Raw genomic sequence first — 20,769 nt, 5'->3', positions numbered from 1 at the left:
CATGTTCATAATGAACTTGAATAAAAGCCTTATATGCAAATGATTGGTAGTAGGCACTAAAAGAACTATTTTTGAGTATCATTATTTTAATTTGGTATATTCATCCCTTCATATGGATGTTAAAGATATGCGAAGATTAATTTTTTTGATTTTTTTTATTATCTCATTTCGAATTTACAAAAGTCTGAATTTGCTTAAATTTAGTGGCAGATGTGGAGTTTCTCAGTAATACCTAAAAGTTGCATCTATTACTTCAATATAAATAGAAGGATTGATTTCATTTTTTCTAGATTTTTTCGGGTTTATATGTACAAATTTATTGCAATATAAATAGAATATCTCGACAAAGCTTTAAATTTACATAGCTTCTACTTCGCATTATCACTTCAAATTTCTCGTACATTTTGCCCACATATACGTAGTAGGCATTCCATTGCCTACCTACAAAAGAAGAGCACACCGCAAACTAAAGTGGTGGGAACTTTTGCGAGATTGAATATAAGTTGCTATAATTCATCGTAAGGCTGATAGTACTGAGTACTTTATGCGGGTGGGGTGGCCTTTACTGACTATATTAAGAAGATAGCGTGGGTTAAATGAGAGCGGAAAAAGTGGTGATTTTTTAACAGTGTTTTTACGAAGAAACTCCAAAAATTAAGTGGATATTTAGAGTGTAACGTTAAAATGGATATTGGGATGCATCAATTCAGAAAGGTAAGATTTAATGAGGACTTGTTGTTAATTATTATTTGCAAAATTTAGATAATTGTTCTCATTATGTTTGGTTCAATAAAACTCATTTCATTTTTCGAATAATTTGGGACAAGGGAATTCTTAAATGAATAAAAAATCTATTGTCTGGGAAAAACAGTATTGTGTTATATTACGAAGAGGCAGATAATGAGATTGGCTGCTAATAGTCACAAAGTAAAGAAATAATATATGAAAATTATAATTGTTTGATATTATTACTATTAAAATTGTGATATGATTCTCATCTTTGAGTTCTGGTAACTTATTTTTGTTTCTTATTACACTCTATGCGTATTAGTTAATGTTATGAATCTACTATTCATGATGAATGATTCTTTATAGCCGTTGCCATACCTATCTCTATAAGTTTTTTAGTTATTTGAGCTTCCATGAGGTGATTATTTTAACAAGTATTTTCCTAACGAGACACCAAAATTCTATGTTTTCGTAGAGGACGACCTGTATATTATGATTTTTTAAAAACTTTTCGTCCATTGCGTTCGATTTTCCTGCAGCCACCCCAATATCTATATCCCTTGGATTTCGAGTAATACAGAGTTTAATAAAAGCATCATTTCAATTTGAAATTGGGGTTTTCGGTGTGACGGTCTTTATGTCTTCCAAAGCCCACACTCTCACACGGACCACTATGCATATTATGGATTTATATGAACCTACCAGTTATAGGGAACGATTCTTTAACGTGATTTTTGGAGTAAATTTTGCCTCTATGAGATTATCATTAGAAGCTCTAGCTCTTTTAATTCCCGAGATATGAATTGACTTTAACACTGATTTTCGCAAATTTGAAAGATTTACAATGAAGGTATTACGGATTCATATATGTCGACTAAAATGGAAATCAGAAATTTGTCGAGGGGGGAGGGTAACTGAAATTTAATCAATTTCCCTTAAAAGTAACTGCAAAAGTGAGAGTTATTATGGGATATATAAAAAATATCCGCTTGAAATTGTGACTATGAGAATCACCCACATAATCAAATTAATGTCGGATGTACAAGTTGATGAAATTGACTCCAATTAAATCATTTTCCCACTATTAACCAAGTTTTATTTTTTAATGATTGTTTGCGAAATATCTTGGGTAATATGCACAAAGTGCGTGTGCATGCATGCGATTACATGATGGAGGGCGAACAATGGAGAGATTATTTCTTTGGCGATACTGATGGCAACCTCTTAATTAGCTACTTATGGTTTCAATGATAAAAAAACTCGAGGCCTAGGGAAACCCAACCAAAACTCATCAGTATCATTTCTGAGAGTTTTTGCGTATACCTTTCTTTGACGTTCATATTCATTGCGTAACATAGGCAGGAGAATTATGCCAACAGAAATTATTCTTGTACTACTTAAGTGTAATGCTAGAACATGTGTTTTGCTTGAGATGGTATCTAACAAAGTGTAAAGTAAATCCAGGAAGCGATATTTCAACAATTTGCTATTATATGTTGCAAGCTAATACGGATAATTTTTAATGCGCTACAAACAATTTTTCAAACAATAACTCATTTGTCTTATATGCACCTTTAAGCTACATTACATAGCCAGTGGCTCGGATGAATTAAGACCCCATTTAATTGGCTGGCAATTTTCGAAATACTCAATAATAATTCTTAATTAATAGCCCGTAAACGATTATTGATCGAGTTTAAAGAATTTTTTTTTAAGTTACGGAACACAGGATGTTCGATAACTACTAGCAGAACAAAGAGAAATATAAGACATATGAACTATTAGTATTTGCAACCGTAAGTGGCAATAAGATCCACACCTGGCAAGTATCTAATTTAAAATCAATTAATTTTGCTTCACTCTCTTCAAAACAAACCGTATGTTATACTCATAATAATAATGGTGAAGTAGATAATTGGCATGAAAGAATGCCTTTATTGCAGTATGCGTAATAATGGTGTTTATCGAAAGCTTGTTCTTGAAACTTCAGATAATTCCCTAGAAAAGATCAATTTTACTCTCGAAAGGCTTAGGAAACTCGATCGTTTTCGCGTTAATATTCCTGAAATTCAAAAAAATCTAAGTACCTATACTTTTAATGACCATGCATTAAACATATGGCGTTAACTCGCATTCTCCGTTTTACTGTCCATTTTTCACCTCTTCAATGCTACTAAAAGTCAAGGATCTCACGAGAATGAGATTTTAATTTGTAATCGTTGTAATGCCTATCTGCACACAATCGGCCGATGGTTGAATCCAATTACCTGGGAAGTAATAACTTACAAGGAGACTTCCGAAACAGACACGAAGGAAAAGTAGCTTTCATCAATTTGCTTTCCATATGAAATCTTCAATGGACCTATAATCGCAAAACAACATTAAGTTACCTAATTTGACCAACATTTAGTCTATCTGCTTAATAAATTAATACAATAGCAGTGAGTAATTTATAATCCTATAGCCTATTGTTCTATCTTCCGCCTTCACTCTTCAACCCATTGTCTTTAAATCAGCATTAACAATACCAATTTAGCCACATGCCCCTAATTGATATCTACGAACGAAAACAAATAATATTGGGAATTGTGAATTAATAAAATTGGAACAATTTCGCCATAAATCTTCTACGTTATGATTATTATTGCTCATATAGTTACACAAATAAGCAGGCTATTTTGTAAAGATGTAAAATTTATTCTTTTCTAAAACAATGTAAAAAGCATTAAAATGTATATACATATGTAGTTCCCTATCCTTACCTTGGATGGCTTTTTGATATATGAACTTTTAGGGAAAATAAGATCAGGGAATTGGAGACACTCTGAACTCATATAGAATTAACTTGTTTCCTCATGGCACATCCAATGCATTTTAACTTAGTTTTTGTATAAAATGTTTTCGCAATTAAAAACAATTTCTCTGGTCTACAAGTGGATCAAAATATGGAACTAATAATAGTTCAATAATCACAATCACGGATATATTGCCAAACACAAATTTTTGGGAACTCCTATATAATCGACGTAACAATGCAGTTTTGACTTTCATTTTCATAATAAAATAATACATTTGTCTGTACTGGAATTACATGAGCGTTGCTAAATACCTATCTATTATGGCAATTTTACAAATTTGTACTTTCAAATCGTGCTTGAAGACTTATACCAAGATCATGCATTTTTGCTCAAGTATATCACAATGGTAGGTATGATTCAATGTTTTAATTGCAGGTTAAGATGATGAAGTGGTTCTGCAATGGCTTCATTGTGTTTCCAAATAAGTATAGGAAAGCAATGGAATCTGATATTTCTTTTTGTTTTTTTCAGCTATTATTTACGGGTAATTGCGACTAAGTTTAGTGTTGTTAGTGAATAATCAATTTAATGAATACCAAGAGAACAATATAGTGTGCAATATATGGTGAGGTGAAAAGCGATTTCTAATCAAGTTTCCAATAAGACGATCGGAAAATTATAGTTGCGGTAAAAACCTTTCTCTTGGTGATTATAGATGATGATGCTGATGAGTTTCGCAATGAGATCGATATATGTGTTTGAATTGTTTTTTAGTTAGAGGATATAAGTGCTTGGAAATATTTGCAAGTGTTGCAATATTTAAAGCATACACTAAACTATGGCTTTCAGAATTTCAAATGTTTGTTTCTTCTTAATTAATACTTATAAAAATTAAAATGAGACTGAAATTCAGTTATCGCTTCTTGTCAACATGGTGGAACAAAATCTTACAAGGCAATGTTTCAGTTGGTTTGAGTCAAAGTCTAATGTTTGAGATTCATTTAGTCATTGTAATTAATATTTAAAATAAAAAATTACAAATGTTATGTTATTTTATTACTTCCTAATTTGTGGACGGAATGGCGAAGGACAATTTTAGAGTTAATAGTTTCCCATTAGGAACTACTAACCTGAACTACTGCTCTTAAGAATATTAAATAATTAATACACCGGGTACTTTACGGGAAAATATCTAGTTAATGGAACTTGGTGCACCGAAGACGTACCATTATTGATTCCTTATATTACTTGACAGATAAGGAAGATCGGTAGGTATAGGAATTTTTATGAGTGAGAAGCAAATTAGGCGAGTTACAGCGAAAATAGGTTTTGAGCTTAAATTATTAGAAAACCAATAGTGATAGCTACAGAAAATCGTACTAATGAATTGTTAACTTATGACTGGTGGACTTATGGTATTCTATTATATACAGGACTTGCCGTGAACATAATCATGCCTCTAGAGCCGAAACGTAATAATGTAAAAAACTCCGTTTAAACTGCATCGGAAACGTTCTCTTATGGAAAAATAGAGTTTTAGCGTTCAAAGCATAGCGAAAATAGTTTTTGAAATGATTGCATCATAAAAGCTTAAATTACCGTTTCTTTCCATACAAATTTTAAAGTCTCTGAGATTGACTCATTGTTTCGCAAGCAAGGTGCATTCGTTCCTTAAAATTTCTCACCATACGTTCGGTCAATTTATTTGATCCCGAATGGTATCGTGCAACTTTTAAGTTATTTATACCATTCTCATTACAGAAACGTTCAAACTCTTAAGAAGTAAACTTTAGTCCCTTGCCAGAAACCTGAATTGTGCGAGGTCCAAACCAGAAAAAAGTACAGGCAGATTTCCGATAGTAGTTACGAATGTCACATCTTTTATAGGAATTTCTTTCAACAATTAAAAAATCGATCAGTAATAAATGCATCCTTCAAGAAGACCCATAAAATTCACGTAGAGGCGCAGTCGACGGTTACTAAGATACTTCCCTACTGCACAAATGCACTTTATGTAATAACAGTGGTGCACTTGAATATAATGTTGAGAATTTACCAATAAGGACTAATTCCGGATATTACTGTCCTTTAGCTATCTTTATCGGTTGTCGACTAATTTAAGATTTCATGAGATAATTTTTTGTTACATTTCGGACATATAATGGCCTAATAATTTAAATATTCCTATATTTTCAGGACAGTACATACCTAATGCTCCTGATTTGGATATTTTTACTACCCTTCTCGTGGTGTACAGAAGAGTATCAGAGGGAAATTTTTCTCTCGCCAAGAAATTACAATCCTCACCCCTACGAACATCAATTAACTAAAATTCAGGTAAACTATTGCTAGGACACCAATTCTTGGCTTAATTTCATTTCTACATTATTTAGAATCCTGGTCCAGTAGTGTTTCCTCTGAATCCCGATGGCGAGGAATCGGTTTTGAACAATAGATACAACATTATCACTGTGGACAATGCTGGTAGGAAATACCCCATCGACATTACGCCCTATGCCAAAGTAGCAGAGAAGATTCAGAAATTGCTTGATAGGAAGTTCTCTGCGAGCAAGGTGAGTTTGCAAAGGTTAGTTTTTAAAGCTTGATCATGGGTGCTTTGAGGCATCTTTACTACTCACTCGAGATAGAAAAAACAGATACACTCATATTCCTTTTATCTTTCATGTGAAAAGCTCGAAGGCAAATCCAATATGATGTGCCTTCCTCGTACTCAAAACAATTTATTTGCATATCCCCTGGCAAAATAACACCGCCACCGACAGACGAGGAAGCCTAAATTAACCGGACACATTTTAACAGCAAATTGGTTGGTTTTGGAACAAAATGTTTTTTTTTTTACGATGACATTCCTATTTTTTGCGTGAAATATAACGTTGTTTTTATTCTACAAAACCTGCAATAAATCGGCGATCTATTAGAAAGTTTTATCAGTAATTCCCATTAAATTGGGCTTATAATGAGCACGTACACCAGGCAACAAAAAAAGGAAAAATGACGAGGAAATTATATCGAAATAATACATAATAAACGACCATGTAGGTACCCAACTATTATGGGCAAACATTCATCACGAATTGAGCGCCTCAGGCCTCGGATTTCGAGCACATTCTGCATAGCAAATTGCTTTTGACTTTTAACCTTGTTACATTTTCATTCTCGGAAAAAATAATATAATTAGCTTAAAACTCCCAACGCACTCACTGCTGTTCTATATTTGAACTGTTATATCGAAAAGTTTGGATAATTGCCGTGATTTCGGGAGAGTTTTAGTTTGTTTTTCGAATTGCAGTTGGATCATTTTAAACGACAAAAATTTACAAAATAATACTCTTATAGAGGGAAAAATGACCCTTCTAAGTGCCTGCAAATTTTCTACTAGCTACAATTTAAAGTAAATAAAAATAGAGTGAAACGTTCCTCAATTTAGCACATAACCGTCCTCATTTGGGTTTAAAGCTGGAATATGATGGGCTTTTAGAGGTGTTTGTCTAGGACGGCCAATTATGAAAGTTTATAATAGACTTCAATTCGGCACTATCACGAAATCCTGTCCACTGTCCATTCGAGTTTAATATGTTAAGGGATTAAGCAAAATCAGAGGCTTTATCTTAGCGAATAGTGTCACCGAGTTTAAGGGATTGTCGGGTCATTAAGTCTAGGTTGCCATTTGAATAATTTTGTCTAAGGACTGTGGTCAGACATTACTTTTAGCTATTGCGGCCCTCATATTAAGGACCAGTTAACGTGGAAATTTGCAGAAAAACCATTTTTTTTCGAGCCCTAAAAAAGGACATATAACCGACGTGTGGGTAATAAAAATTTATAGCTGGCACATGCCTTTGGGACTGCAAACCCATCCAGACAATTTTATATTAATGCCCGACATGCATGTCTTACTTTCCAGGGGCAAAAAACCGCAGCCACAATATGACTTCTGATTTTTGTCGAAACGATGCGGAGAGCTTGATCGGAATATTTTATTATGCCAGGTTGTATACTGGGTATTGCTGAAAAAAGACTCAAAAATAAGAATCAATCGTATATTTTTATATTCATATCTAACATATTTTAAAAATATTTTTTTTTACATTTCTTTGTTTCTCGTCTTATGTCTCCTCTCCAATTTCTCTCTGGTCTTTTCAGATTATAAGACGTTGTTCTACTTCTCCTCTACAGTACCTTTTTCGCTGCTTTGTACAAGGAGTTTTTGTGAGTGCAAGCAAAAGGCAATTAGGCGATTGATAGGTGTGAGGGACACAGATTGCCTTTTCCTCTTTCGTTCTTAACAATTGACTCGCGTTCGAAGCAGTACCCCTCACTCTGAGGATGGATTATGTTACAAAAAAGGCTCGTTTTTCAAATGATGCGTTCTAAAATGCCATTTCTGCCCTGGTATTTGTCGGGGTAACGCTACATTAAAATTTATCATGCAATTTGTTCTCGAAGAACTCATTCAAATTTCTTCTTCTATTGGGGGGTAATTCCCTAGCAGGTGTTCGACGGCAATTTGCTTTTAAATTTCCTGAACCGAATGTATGTATGTAATTTGCGTCCTCTAAAATCACGTAAAATTACATCCTTTCTTAGATTAAGGCGTATTTCTTGCAAATCAACGACGATAGCCGACCGTTGACAATGGAAAGGAAAAGTGTAATTTGTCTCCCTCGTACTTATCAATTTCCTAATTGCCTCTCGCTTGCACTCACTAAAACGTCTTGCACATAGTAGCGAAAAAGGTACTACATGTAGGCGTATGTTTGGTTGCCTGTTATAAAGGAGAATAATTAAATTTTCCACCTTTACGTTGGAGTAAGTATTCCTTGAGTGAACTAATAAGATGCGAAGCATTTTTGAATAAATAATCAAGAAAATTAGTTTTAACCTAAGCTTAAGCTCTTGTTGGTAGTCTTGTGGTAAATTTTGACCTATTTCTTGGATAACTGAAATGAAGTCAAGCCTAAGAACCTCCTTGGGAATTAATCTTTTTATCTCTTGTTAATCTCCATATTTCGAAAACTAAGGAAGATACGTCTATTTATAGACACATTAACCGTAAGGAATGGCAAATTCGTGAATTCACATGATGTCCAGAGGATTCAATCATCAAGGGCTTATGCAATTTATCTGCACTCTTCTACCCGCACAATGATCAATCTTTTCCAAAACAAAATCTTTTTATATCGTAAGCTGGGGCTTTAAAGCCATAATACATTCAAAAAGGGGATTTTCTAATTTGCTCCCGAGCCGATTTTTAATCTTCCAGCCAAGTGAAGCATTTCTGAAAGTGCCCCGGTGATGTGGGGCGGCTGTAACGTCTATTTCACAAGCCCCGGCAGCCAGTAAACCAGAAAATTTGTCAGAAGTAAAAGGATCGGTTAGACAAAGTTAATTCCAGGAAAATTGCACGTTATGAATATGCATGACATTCTCTGAGGCCCCTTTCATTCCTTTTAAACTTGCAGGCAGCTGCAACTCTGATGCTGCAATTATTGCCGTAACATTGTTGTAAAGAAAATTAATTAAACAGATATTATGCAGGTGACAGTTGTAAAAAGGTCCTCATGTATTTTGAATGAAAAATAACGAAATGGCGATGCTCTAGTAGAGTCATAAACGAAAATGTGCATAGTCGAGCACTTCTGCTGCACTTGGCTGCCAGTGCGAAATAAGGAAAGACATGAAAAGCATTTCCAGGAACGTGCTCTGGCCAAGTGGATTCCTGGTTTGTTACATGACTGCCATGTTTGATATATGAACCTGCATAGTGCGCCTATTAATCCTTGCATTTTGTTTCTTACATTTGACACACCAATTATCATCTTTTCTCATGCTAGAAAAACTGCACAGCACCACACTTTTCTAAAAGCGTATTAAGCCGGTAATGCAACCGAGAAATGAGCTCTTTCTGCTTCCCCATTTTAACTCAAAACTATCAATTTACCTTGCCTTGCAGAACGTAATGAGGATCCATTTTATAGCTACCTCATACCCATTTATGCACTAATAAAATGTTTCTTTCTGCATCTTGCAGCAAAGCCAGCTAGAAGGGGAGATCTTTGACGCCCTTTCTCATCAAGGAGCTAAAGTAATCCCCTACCCTCCTCAAGAGCTCAAGAATTACGACGCTGCAGTGGTAAGTTTATGCGTTTATTACATTCAGTTCTATTGCTTTTACACGAATTTTATGAAGTTTTCGCAAAGAGAAAGACAGTTATTTATAAAATCCCCGGTAAGAAACTTCAGACCCGTGGAAACGACGTCCTTTATCTAACATTATTTTATAAAAGTAAAATAGGTTCCGAACTCTATACCTTTTAGAATCGGAAAATGGCTTCAATTTGTAGGGAAAACTATCTGTATTCGGGTAAACAATAGATGGGAAATTCTCCGTCTCGCTCATTTTGCATTTTGCGCACCGTACGCTTTTGATTCACATTTTCAATAGACAATTTATTGAATGAAAGGTTACGTTTTCGGAACGAATGCACCTTCGGAAAGTCTGGAAATCATGATTTTCGAACGCACAAATCAATCGATTTAAATGAAAATTTCAGTGGGGAAATTATTTGTTTTTTACTTCTTTTATTCGAAGTTGGAGCCTATTTTCGTGATTCAAAAATACCTCAAACTGAAATCGAAAACGAACGCTGAAAAACTCGAATAGATCAAAAACAGCTCTGAAAAATCTCAAAACTATTCTGAAAATTTCTTAAGGAGGCAGGCACCTATCCACCTACTTTTTGCCAATTTTTGAATTTTGACCTCCGATATATCGAACATTCATAAAGTAATATTTTGCTAAAATGACTGAGATTAATCGTTTCGACGGGCCCCCTATAATCCGACGTAAATCGAGTTGTAATATCTCTTTTAGTGTTTCAGATACCGGGTTAAGAGAAGATGTCTATTTTTGTGATTTTTGAATCTGCCTCGCAAAGAAAATTCCTAAAATTGAATTTTAAAGGCACAAAATAAATGCTTAATTTCTGATAACTCAATTATTATACAGTGTGTAACATTTAACCTGGAATATAGAAATACTTTGAATACTAGGCATTCTATAAAGAAATGTTTAGTATCAAGTTTTAATCACTCTGAGTGGGAAATATATTGGTGTTAAAGTTGATTCCCTCGGCACCCTGTATGGGCGGGTGAGGATTAACTTTTTAATTTCAAATGACAACCTTCCTTTTTTAGATTCAGATAATACAGCTCAAAATGAAAAAAATTCATCCGAAACATTTTTTAAATTCATGCTAGGAAACACTGTACTGAACAAAATTCATTTCTCTTTCGTTTATGACTTACCTAACGGTTTGCTTTAGAATGAATGAAAACGTAAATTTTTGTAGAGCTTTTATTTAAATTAAATCCTCAAAATGGTGTCCTGAAACTTCAATGCACTTATTTATCCATGTTTTAAAAGACTTTTCATATCTACCCAGCGTGTCTTCTGGAATATTGACAAAGTCTTATAATACGCAGGATCATATCGTCACGTATCGTTGGTATTTCTTTGTAAATTTGATCTTTGAGATATCCCCATAAAAAGAAATCCGGTGACGCAAGATCTGGAGATCAAGCAGGCCAATTCACCAGACCAGATCTGCCGATTTATCGACCGTTAAAATTATGATTAAGAACTTCCCGTTCTACCATAGAACAATGAGATGGACAACCGTCACGTTAAAACCACAGGTTCTTATGCACTTCTAAGTTTAAGTTCTTTAATAATACGCGCAGATCATTCTTCAAAATATTCTGGTACGTGTCACCTTTCAAATTGTCTTCAATTGTGTGGGGTCCGATAAGCTTAGTGCCAAAGATTCCACACTATACGTTGAGAATCCAAAGACGCTAGTGCCCAACTTGTCGAAGTCAATGCGGATTTTCAGCATTCGAGTAATGCATGTTATGTTTAGTAACGGTATTATGATTTCTATACAATGTCTCATGAGGGAACAATACAAAAAAGAAAATATATATTGGAATTTTGTTCTATCTGTCCAGATGCCCACTCACAAGTGTAAACGATTTGCAAAATCTACCTCATGGAGCTCTCGGTGTAAAAATATATGTTAAGGATTCATGGCATTTCTAATATACAGGGTGTTCCACTCTATAGTAGCGGGACTTTAACAATCGATAGAAGACCTTTTCTTAAGATGAAAATGTAATATAAATATATATTGAAAACGGCTAAGATTTTGAGATACAGGATTGCAAACTTGACTTTTTCTTTCATTTTTTTTAATAATTCACGCAATTATTAAGATACAACCATGAAATTTGGTATTTTGGAATTTTTCACAGTGCCGAATTTATATTTGTTAAAATTTTCGTCAAATTGATAGAAGGCGCACATGTAACATACTAGTGAATGTTCAAATTATAATAACTTTTTTGAACCCCCTTGTAGAAACTTTTTTTTAATCATAATAGATTACCCGATCATTTTTTCCGAAAAATGGTACTCTTGTGATAAATTGCTAAAAGTAACTGTTTTCGAAATATTTTGAATTTGGTTCATAGTAGTACGACCTGCTTCCACAGGGGAGTTGTATTAACATTAATAATATAATAAATAAATAATGTTAAATATAATAATCATAATATTAATAATGTTGATAAATGAATTAAAATAATATTTTAACATTTATTAAACATATAATAGAAATTGGCGAAATAAACTATTTACTATCAAGTCCCAACTCCCCTGTGGTAGCAGGTCGTATTACTAGGGACGAAATTCAAAATATCTCGAAAACAGTGACTTTTAGCAATTTATAGCGGGAGTACCATTTATCGGAAAAAATAAACAGAGAATCTATTATGATTAAAAAAAAGTTGTTACAAAGAGGCTCAAAAAAGTTATATTTTGAGCATTCACTAGTATGTTTCATATGGCGCCCTCTGTAAATTTGACGAAAATTTTCACAAATATAAATTCGGCACTTCGAAAAATTCCAAAATAATAAATTTCATGGTTGTATCTTAATATTTGCATGAATTATTAAAAAAAAATCAAGTTTTCCATCCTGTATCTCAAAAATTGAGCCGTTTTGAATATACAAGGTGTCCCACATGTGTTTCATTATATTTCAGTGGGTAATAGTACATTGAAAAATAATATGACTCCCTATATAAACCATATTCCAATAATGCTTCATTAAGAAGATACAGGGTGTTAAACTTTACTTAAAAAATCTAACTTTTATTGATATATTCAAAACCGTTTGAGATATGTAAGTGAAATTTGGCATGTTTTGAGAGTTAATGTAGACGCATTTATTTATGCAAAAGGGCTATTTTTCGTTTCACCAGTGACGTGCGTACGGACACCTCTCAGCACATTTTTAAAGAAAAACATGGTGCGCCACTGCTTTTTATCAAAATAAAAATTATTTTTAGAAGTTTAATTTCATTTAGAAGAAAAATGCTCACTTGACTCTTTTTCGTCCGACGTATCGTTTGCCAGTAAAAAATTGAATACCGTCTACATGCACAAATAGTATGCATATCCGCAAGTTTGACTAATAATAACGATTGACTTAAATCCAGATAGCTACTCTTAAGTATTTGAGGTATTATGATATGCGTCGTTATGACTACCCTACAAATTAATGTATTGTCATTAAGTAACAACTTTTTATAAATATTTTATTAAATGTATTATTTTTTTCAATTGTGTTAATTTGTTTAACTTAATAAATTAATTATAATGGCTCAATTTACAACAGCTGAACTTGCGGATATGCATCTTATTTACGGAATGGCAGGTTGCAATGGAACAAGAGCTTCGCGTTTGTATGGAGAAAAATTTCCAAGACGAATCATTCCGCATGAAAGTATCTTTGCTAGGATTCATAGTCGTCTTAGAGAAACAGGCAAGCTACAACATCGCAGACGTTCAGGCCACCCATTTTCAGCGAGGACTGTTGAGCTTGAAGAAGCTGCTCTTCTACAAGTGGAGGTAAATCCTTCCACCAGTATCCGGGCTATTGCACATAATACGAATACTGCACGATCCACAATTTGGCGTATTCTACGCAAAGAACAACTTTTTCCGTACCATCTTCAAAAAGTACAAACTTTAAGCCCAGAGGACTACCCATATCGACGACGTTTTTGCCGATGGTGGTTACAGAAGCATTTATGGCAACAGAATTTTGGTGGACAAGTTCTCTTTTCGGAGGAGGCATGCTTTACGCGAGAAGGCCTTTTTAATAGCTATAATAGTCATATATGGAAAATGGACGACCCTCGTGCTATTGCTTTTCGCAATAATCAACGGCAATTTTCCATAAACATTTGGGCCGGAATTTTAGGCGATAACATAATTGGTCCTTATCTGCTCCCACCTCGTCTAACTAGCCATATTTACGAACAATTTTTAAGAAATATTTTACCAGTGCTTTTGGAGGATGTGTCACTGAATGTTAGACAAAGAATGTGGTTTCAATACGATGGAGCACCTGCGCATTTTTCCCTGCTTGCTCGGCAACATCTTGATCAGGTTTTTTCTAATCACTGGATTGGCCGAGGCGGACCATTAAATTGGCCGGCGCGATCCCCTGATCTAAACCCTCTGGATTTCTTTTTTTGGGGTCATGTAAAAAGTTTAGTATATGAAAGATCTATTGACAGTGAAGAGGAGTTGCTAGCAAGAGTGTTGGCCGCCTGCATACAAATTCAAAACACACCTGGAATATTTCAACGTATCAGAGTATCAATGAACAGGCGAGCTCAATTATGTATTGAACAAAATGGCCACCAATTTGAACAATTTCTATAATGTTATAGCAAATAAATAATATTTAAAACAAACTTAATATTATTAAAACCATTTGGAGAATATCGTGCATATAGACGGTATTCAATTTTTTACTGGTAAACGATACGTCGGACGAAAAAGAGTTAAGTGAGCATTTTTCTTCTAAATGAAATTAAACTTCTAAAAATAATTTTTATTTTGATAAAAAGCAGTGGCGCACCATGTTTTTCTTTAAAAATGTGCTGAGAGGTGTCCGTATGCACGTCACTGGTGAAACGAAAAATAGCCCTTTTGCATAAATAAATGCGTCTACATTAACTCTCAAAATATGCCAAATTTCACTTACATATCTCAAACGGTTTTTAATATATCAATAAAAGTTAGATTTTTTAAGTAAAGTTTAACACCCTGTATCTTCTTAATGAAGCATTATTGGAATATAGTTTATATAGGGAGTCATATTATTTTTCAATGTACTATTACCCACTGAAATATAATGAAACACTTGTGGGACACCTTGTACATTTGTATTAAATTTTCATCTAAAGGAAAGGTCTTATATCAACTGTTAAAGTTCTGCTACTATAAACTGGAACACCCTGTATATACTTGAAAGGATCTTATAAATTGGACGTTAAACCGCGATCTGGTATTAGTCGCCCTCGTATTAAACATTTTCCACTATTAATAACTGTATCGTTATTATAGCTGCAATAACTCTTAGACTTACTCACTCTTAACAATAGTCTCTTTATGTAAACAAGTATCCAATGGTTGCATTTCATATTTTTTTGCAAACATGCAGACATTAGCATAAACATGCCAAAATAACCATCATACATAAAAGAAGTTGAGCGCCGACAATAAAGCCCTTTTTCCACTGTCTTTCACCTGCGACTGCCGCACGCCAGCGGTAACAATATGATCATACACCCAAACTCTGTTAAGTATTATAGTCCAGAGGGTTAAATAAAATTGTAGTGCTGGAGCATTGTAATATTAGCCTAAGTTCAGAACTTAATTTTTTTTTTCACAACTTCTGTCCTTTTCATACACTCCCGTGGAGATCTCTTTATTTTCAATTCTGAAGTTTGTGAAAGTATTTACATGGAAAATTATGTGCTCAACAATATAAGCTACTCTTCACCAGAGTCTCTTCCAATAAGAAGTTCTTGCCTAATAGCTGACATTACGTAACGGCCGAATTTCCCCTAATGTAAGGACCGACTCCTGAAATTGCTCAGTCTTGCTGAAAAAAGACCGATCATGAAAGTTTGAAAACAAAAAGGGCCTTCCTGCCTGCCTCGTTACATTTGATATGCAAATTGCTTGTAAACCATCTGCAGTGCTCTATTTTTGTTCACTGACTTGTTTGGATTCCTCGTCCATTTTTGCTTTAAATATTTTACGAGACAGATAGAGTGAGATATATGATGGAGCTCGTTAGTATACTGACAAACTGGAAAAAACCATTGAAATCCGGAAGTATTGTGATCCCAGACGACAAAAAGTTGACCGTTCAATAACCCCTTTTGCAAGTTTAAAAACGTCGGTCCCGGATTCATTTAGTATGCAAATTGCTTGCATTCTTGCCAACCCTGAATTTCAAGCGAGACATTTGTCTACTTTCTTCTTTACTTATTAATATTTTCCGCTATTTTTATAGGGGAAAATAGAAATAGAGCCGCGCTCTGGATATATGCGGCTCATACGCAGGAATTGAGATTCATATTTGATGTGCAGTTTCGGAAAATATAGAGCGCATTTTCTATGATAAATTAGTTCGTTCAACTCGTCATGGAAAAGTCATGAAAATGAATCCTGAGGAGGGGAGAAAATCCTGCTTTTTGCCACTTTTCTTGAAATTGCGGTAGTTTTATTGCCTCAAAATCCAGCTCTGAGCTAATCTTTTAGAGCCGGCCCGAAAGCAAACAACAAAAATTTGCCTTCCGTAAATCATTTTGAGCTGAGCAACTTATTTAATCTAGCCAAGATTTTACTTTTCCTCGTAACATTTTTCCGTAACAATTTTTATATTTCGAGGCGAAATTAAAATTAAAATTGCTCAAAAAAGATTAATGCTATGTAACTTCACCGCGAAACCGGTGCATTTCGGTTGAGCTGCATAATAATATCGTTATTACATAGTTACGGGGGAATTTTTACTATTTGTTGGTTTAATGGAATTTCATTTCTATGAACATTTTCTCTATTAAATCGGTTTTCACGAGATTTGCAGCAGACTGTTTTGGAAGGAAGCGCCGAGAACTTTTTTTTTTCAACATTTATGACACAACGTTTTTGTACTCAAGCAAATGGTAAATCAAGGTAAGTCCCAGATACCAATTAAGTTTTGGATGATCAAGCGAAGGAAGATTCTATTGGATTAAAACACATTTGCGGGCTGGTGAGAGCGCTTTTAGGGGAACATAGATGAAATAGCTTATTTGTAAAATTTCATCTATTCAAAAATAGGGTGAATCTCGGAGATGTATGAAATGTAAACTTTTCGGCTTCATTCACCGAATGAATGTGGTAAAATAATCTTCAAAAAAAGAATATGTCGAAACCTTTTTTTCTTCATAAATTAACGTTATATGCAAATGTATATTTCAGAACGCATAAGCTTTCAGAGGTTCTGAATAAATAATAAAATTTGTACTTGAGGTAATCAATCAACGGTGGCGCAGTGAGTTCGGATTTTAAGTCTTGAGAAAACACGCTTGATTGACCTTCGAGACAAGAAAATTTAAAAAGTCTAATGCTTCAAATAGTTTTTCTAAGTCAATGAATTTCAAACTGAATAAACAGTCAGGTATTCTCTATAATCAATAAAGTTTGCAGTCTGCGAGCTAAAGAAATCGTGGCGTAGTAAAGCCAACATTGAAGACGTAGAGCTAAAACTGTGTGTTGTACTTTTTTCATTTTTTTATTGCTGATTTATCTTTTTTTCCTTGATTTCCTTATCACCTATCCCATTTCTTTTCATTATCGAATCATCATATATTTCACGGTTTCACCTCTTGCAAAATTCCATCCTCAATATCCAATCTACCTTGTGACACATGGGATTTCTATTTCATACTAATAACTGTAACAAGTTTTGCAGACATATCTCCATATTTGTTTTCAATTTTAAGCCTCGTCAAATAAACTAAACCAATGCCGAATTTATGTTATTCGCCAATCGCATCTCTACTAATAATTGCGAATACATAATCTGTTTGCTGGGAAAGTCGGACACTGAAATGTCGAATATTATTACCGAATTTATTTCACAACGTAAATTTATGTGAATTTTGGTTTACTTTTACATGGTAAAATGAATCCACCTCTCTATAGGCTCCCATCAAGAAGAACAACTATGCTTTTGCCTATAAAGTCTTGGATAAAGCTACAGGAGATGACTTTTCCCATCAGCAAGTGAGGAGTTCCAAGGCGACTAATGGGGAATATAGGGTGAAACTTCCAGATGGGAGGGTGCAAATTGTTTCCTATAAAGCTGACAAACATGGGTAAAATCTTTTATAATTTGTTATCTTTATAATCTAGCTCGAGATTTAATCAGATATAAGGCAGATGTGAAGTATGAAGAAGATCCGGAAGCTCAACAACATCCTCAATATATTCCTAACCCGAACGTGGTCTATGTAGCTCACAAAGATATAAACCAAATACCTGTATCTCAGTACAGTTCAAGAGAAGAAACAAATAGTAAAACTGTGAAAACCTATGATTACGTGGAGTCTGAGAATAGCGAATATGTAAGTCTCTCGAAAACATAAAAAAGAAAATACGGATTTTCTTCTTTTTCAAATAACTCTCTTATGGAAATCAGAGAGGGAATATCAAATTTTATTTAGCGTAAAATTACCTGTTTTCCTGTATCAGCTCAAAAGCCGCTCATAATTTCGGGCTCAGTTGACGACTCTAATTCTCCGGTGAGCCGTATTTTCATCTCCGATTAGCCTTTTTATGGGCTGTATAAATTTATCTCAAGGATAAATTTAAACAGTATCTTCAACGGAAGCGTATTGTTTTACAGGGGCTTTACAAGCTTTTATATGACAGGTGGATGTTTTTACGACTCGCTAAAGTAATTTTTTTTTATTTTACAGGAAGGAAGTTTAGAGCAACATCAGTCCCCAGTTAAATACGTGCATCACACTACTCCCAGTCCTCTCTATTACCTCGAAGGGCCTGCAATTCACGTAATAATAATCCTACAACCTCTAATTCAAACAATAATTAATCATTAATAACATTTTTCAGGACCAAAACTATCCTTCAAAACTCGCTCATATCTATACAACAAACTCTCACGAATATCAACCATCATACACTCAATCAACTGCCTCATATCACTCGCCCACACCAACCACGCCCTCTTACGAACACCACTACACGCCCACCTTTCAAAAAAATTACGCGCCTAGCCAAAATCCACCCACCTATCAAACTCAGTACGCACCCACTCAAGTCACTTCTTCTTATCAGAATCAGCATTATACCCCAATTCCAACCTCCCCCTCTTATAATGCGCCAACAGGGCGTTACACGTCTACTCAGGCCACGCCCACCGTACATGCACAGGTGGTCAATAATGGTGATAGGGGGTTGTTTAAGCCTGTTACTAGCTACGTTCAGCAAGTGCCAGCTGGACATGATAATGTGAGTTGGTTAGAAGGGAGTTTGGTTTTCTGCAAATGATTTGTGATTTTTAGGTTATAAATACGCTGTCGTCGTCGAGTAAGCAAAACGATGCATATAGGCAAACACTGGAGCAGGAAAATGAGTTGCCTGAAGGGATATACATTGTGGGAAAACCCAAGCAATGATGAATTGATTTGTAGTTTAGGAAGTTAAGCTTGCAGTGTATATATTTTTTAAATGAAATTTCAGTACTTTTTAATAGAAGTTTTATTATTGGGTGTCTCGTATGCCAAAAAGGGTTCTATGAAGTGTCGCGACACAATCAAATTTATGGTTCCACTTATCTCTGTTATTGGCTTGTTAAGATGGAACAACCTGTATGTTTTTCGAAATTTAGAATTAGAATTATCCTAAAGATAATGTATGATATGGGTATTACTATAACTATTCCCGATAGTTTGGAAATTCGAAGGTATCCAAGTGAATATTTTGATAAAATCACTGTATACAAGGAGTAACATATCATCATAGAGATGTGTCAGGGGAGGTAGTATTCTGAAAAAGAATGGAAAAATTGCTAATAGACCCATGGTCAAAAACGCACCATTTTCCTTATACAGGATGGCAAAATGTCACACCTTTTCGTTTTCGTTTAGATTAATTTTTATATTAAGAAATTTGATTAAACCTGACGAATTTCTTTAAATAGTTGATAACTGAGTACCATGATTATTTTTTCTCCTTACTCTCTTTATATTGTCAACTTGTATCGATAGATATTTTTGCAGATTCTACGAAAGCACAGAAAGATACGAAAATGCTATATATTACCAAAAAGCTAAGCAATTGAAGAAGGAATTTAAATTTGGTATCAGAATTCATATATGATGTTCCTTAAAAAAGATACAAAGCATGAAGTAGTACATGACCTGAAAAAAATTTACACTCTGTATATGGCTGCCGACGATTTTCACATTTTGTTAGAAAGGGTCTTAAAAAATAGATGTTGAAGTTTCAAAAATTTAACTCAGGCAATATGTGAATAAAACGCAAAATATTAAAACATGTCCTACTTGGTCACCCTGTACATCGAAAATTGTGCGACTATGATTAAGGGGTTTACAAACCTTTTTTCATTAATTTTCAGCCTACTATTGCTCCCTGAATTATCGTCATGATCATGTATTACAGCCTGCATATACAATGTTGATGAGAAGTTATATATTCTCGAGATTGTTCTTGATATAGGTGTTTCTACCTATCTCGTATGGTTTGGGAGTGTTAGTCTTCAAAAGAAACGTTTCAGAGAAACTCTTGCAAATCTGTAATTTCGCTTTGTGTCCAATATATTCGAATAAAACATCCTGTGTAGTCTTTGATACGTGCAATGTCAATCTCTTATGGATAAATGCCGAACTTTCAGTTTGACTTCAGTTAAAAAATATCTGATTATTTTCTGTTTTAGGTAAGCATCTTGCAATGCAGTATGGGATCATTTGTCGATTTCTCAGATGAAAGTGTCCAGTAGAAAAACGAATTTCCCAATCGCACCCCAACCACTAAATAAGAGAAACTCAGCTCTATGACAACATCGCTCTTGAGTTATAAAATTCAAACTCCTATAAACTTTATTATCTAATCATATATTCCTTGCTTAGTGCCGTATAAGACAAATAAAATTGACGATAGAAACCCTCAAAATTCCAGCCATGCAAGTTCTGCCTTAAAAGATGCAACTTTCAACTTTTACACGAACAAACTTTCCATTGCACTCTTTCCTCCCTTCTGGACAAA

At 34.4% G+C, this 20,769-nt stretch overlaps 1 protein-coding gene across 1 annotated transcript; it reads left to right on the top strand.

The window, feature by feature from the left end:
• The first annotated feature begins 446 nt into the window (after positions 1–446).
• Positions 447–20,340, top strand: LOC136347695 (uncharacterized). The gene is made up of 9 exons (XM_066297929.1): positions 447–714; positions 5,724–5,864; positions 5,921–6,100; positions 9,580–9,681; positions 17,665–17,837; positions 17,891–18,086; positions 18,441–18,533; positions 18,595–18,993; positions 19,047–20,340. The coding sequence occupies exons 1-9, from the start codon at positions 685–687 to the stop codon at positions 19,158–19,160; spliced, it is 1,428 nt and encodes a 475-aa protein (XP_066154026.1). The 5' UTR covers positions 447–684; the 3' UTR covers positions 19,161–20,340.
• The last annotated feature ends 429 nt before the right edge of the window (positions 20,341–20,769 follow it).

This window comes from Euwallacea fornicatus, chromosome 29 (genome assembly GCF_040115645.1).
Source record: "Euwallacea fornicatus isolate EFF26 chromosome 29, ASM4011564v1, whole genome shotgun sequence".
NCBI lineage: Eukaryota > Metazoa > Arthropoda > Insecta > Coleoptera > Curculionidae > Euwallacea > Euwallacea fornicatus.
Note: the sequence above shows the minus strand (reverse complement) of the source record. Positions and strands in the feature narration are given on the sequence as shown.

Excerpts from the sequence above, each read along its gene's own strand:
- LOC136347695 (XM_066297929.1), top strand. The coding sequence starts at position 685 with ATGGATATTGGGATGCATCAATTCAGAAAG. Across the intron at positions 6,101-9,579 it reads GGAAGTTCTCTGCGAGCAAG|CAAAGCCAGCTAGAAGGGGA; the intron begins GTGAGTTTGCAA and ends TGCATCTTGCAG. Across the intron at positions 9,682-17,664 it reads AGAATTACGACGCTGCAGTG|GCTCCCATCAAGAAGAACAA; the intron begins GTAAGTTTATGC and ends ACCTCTCTATAG.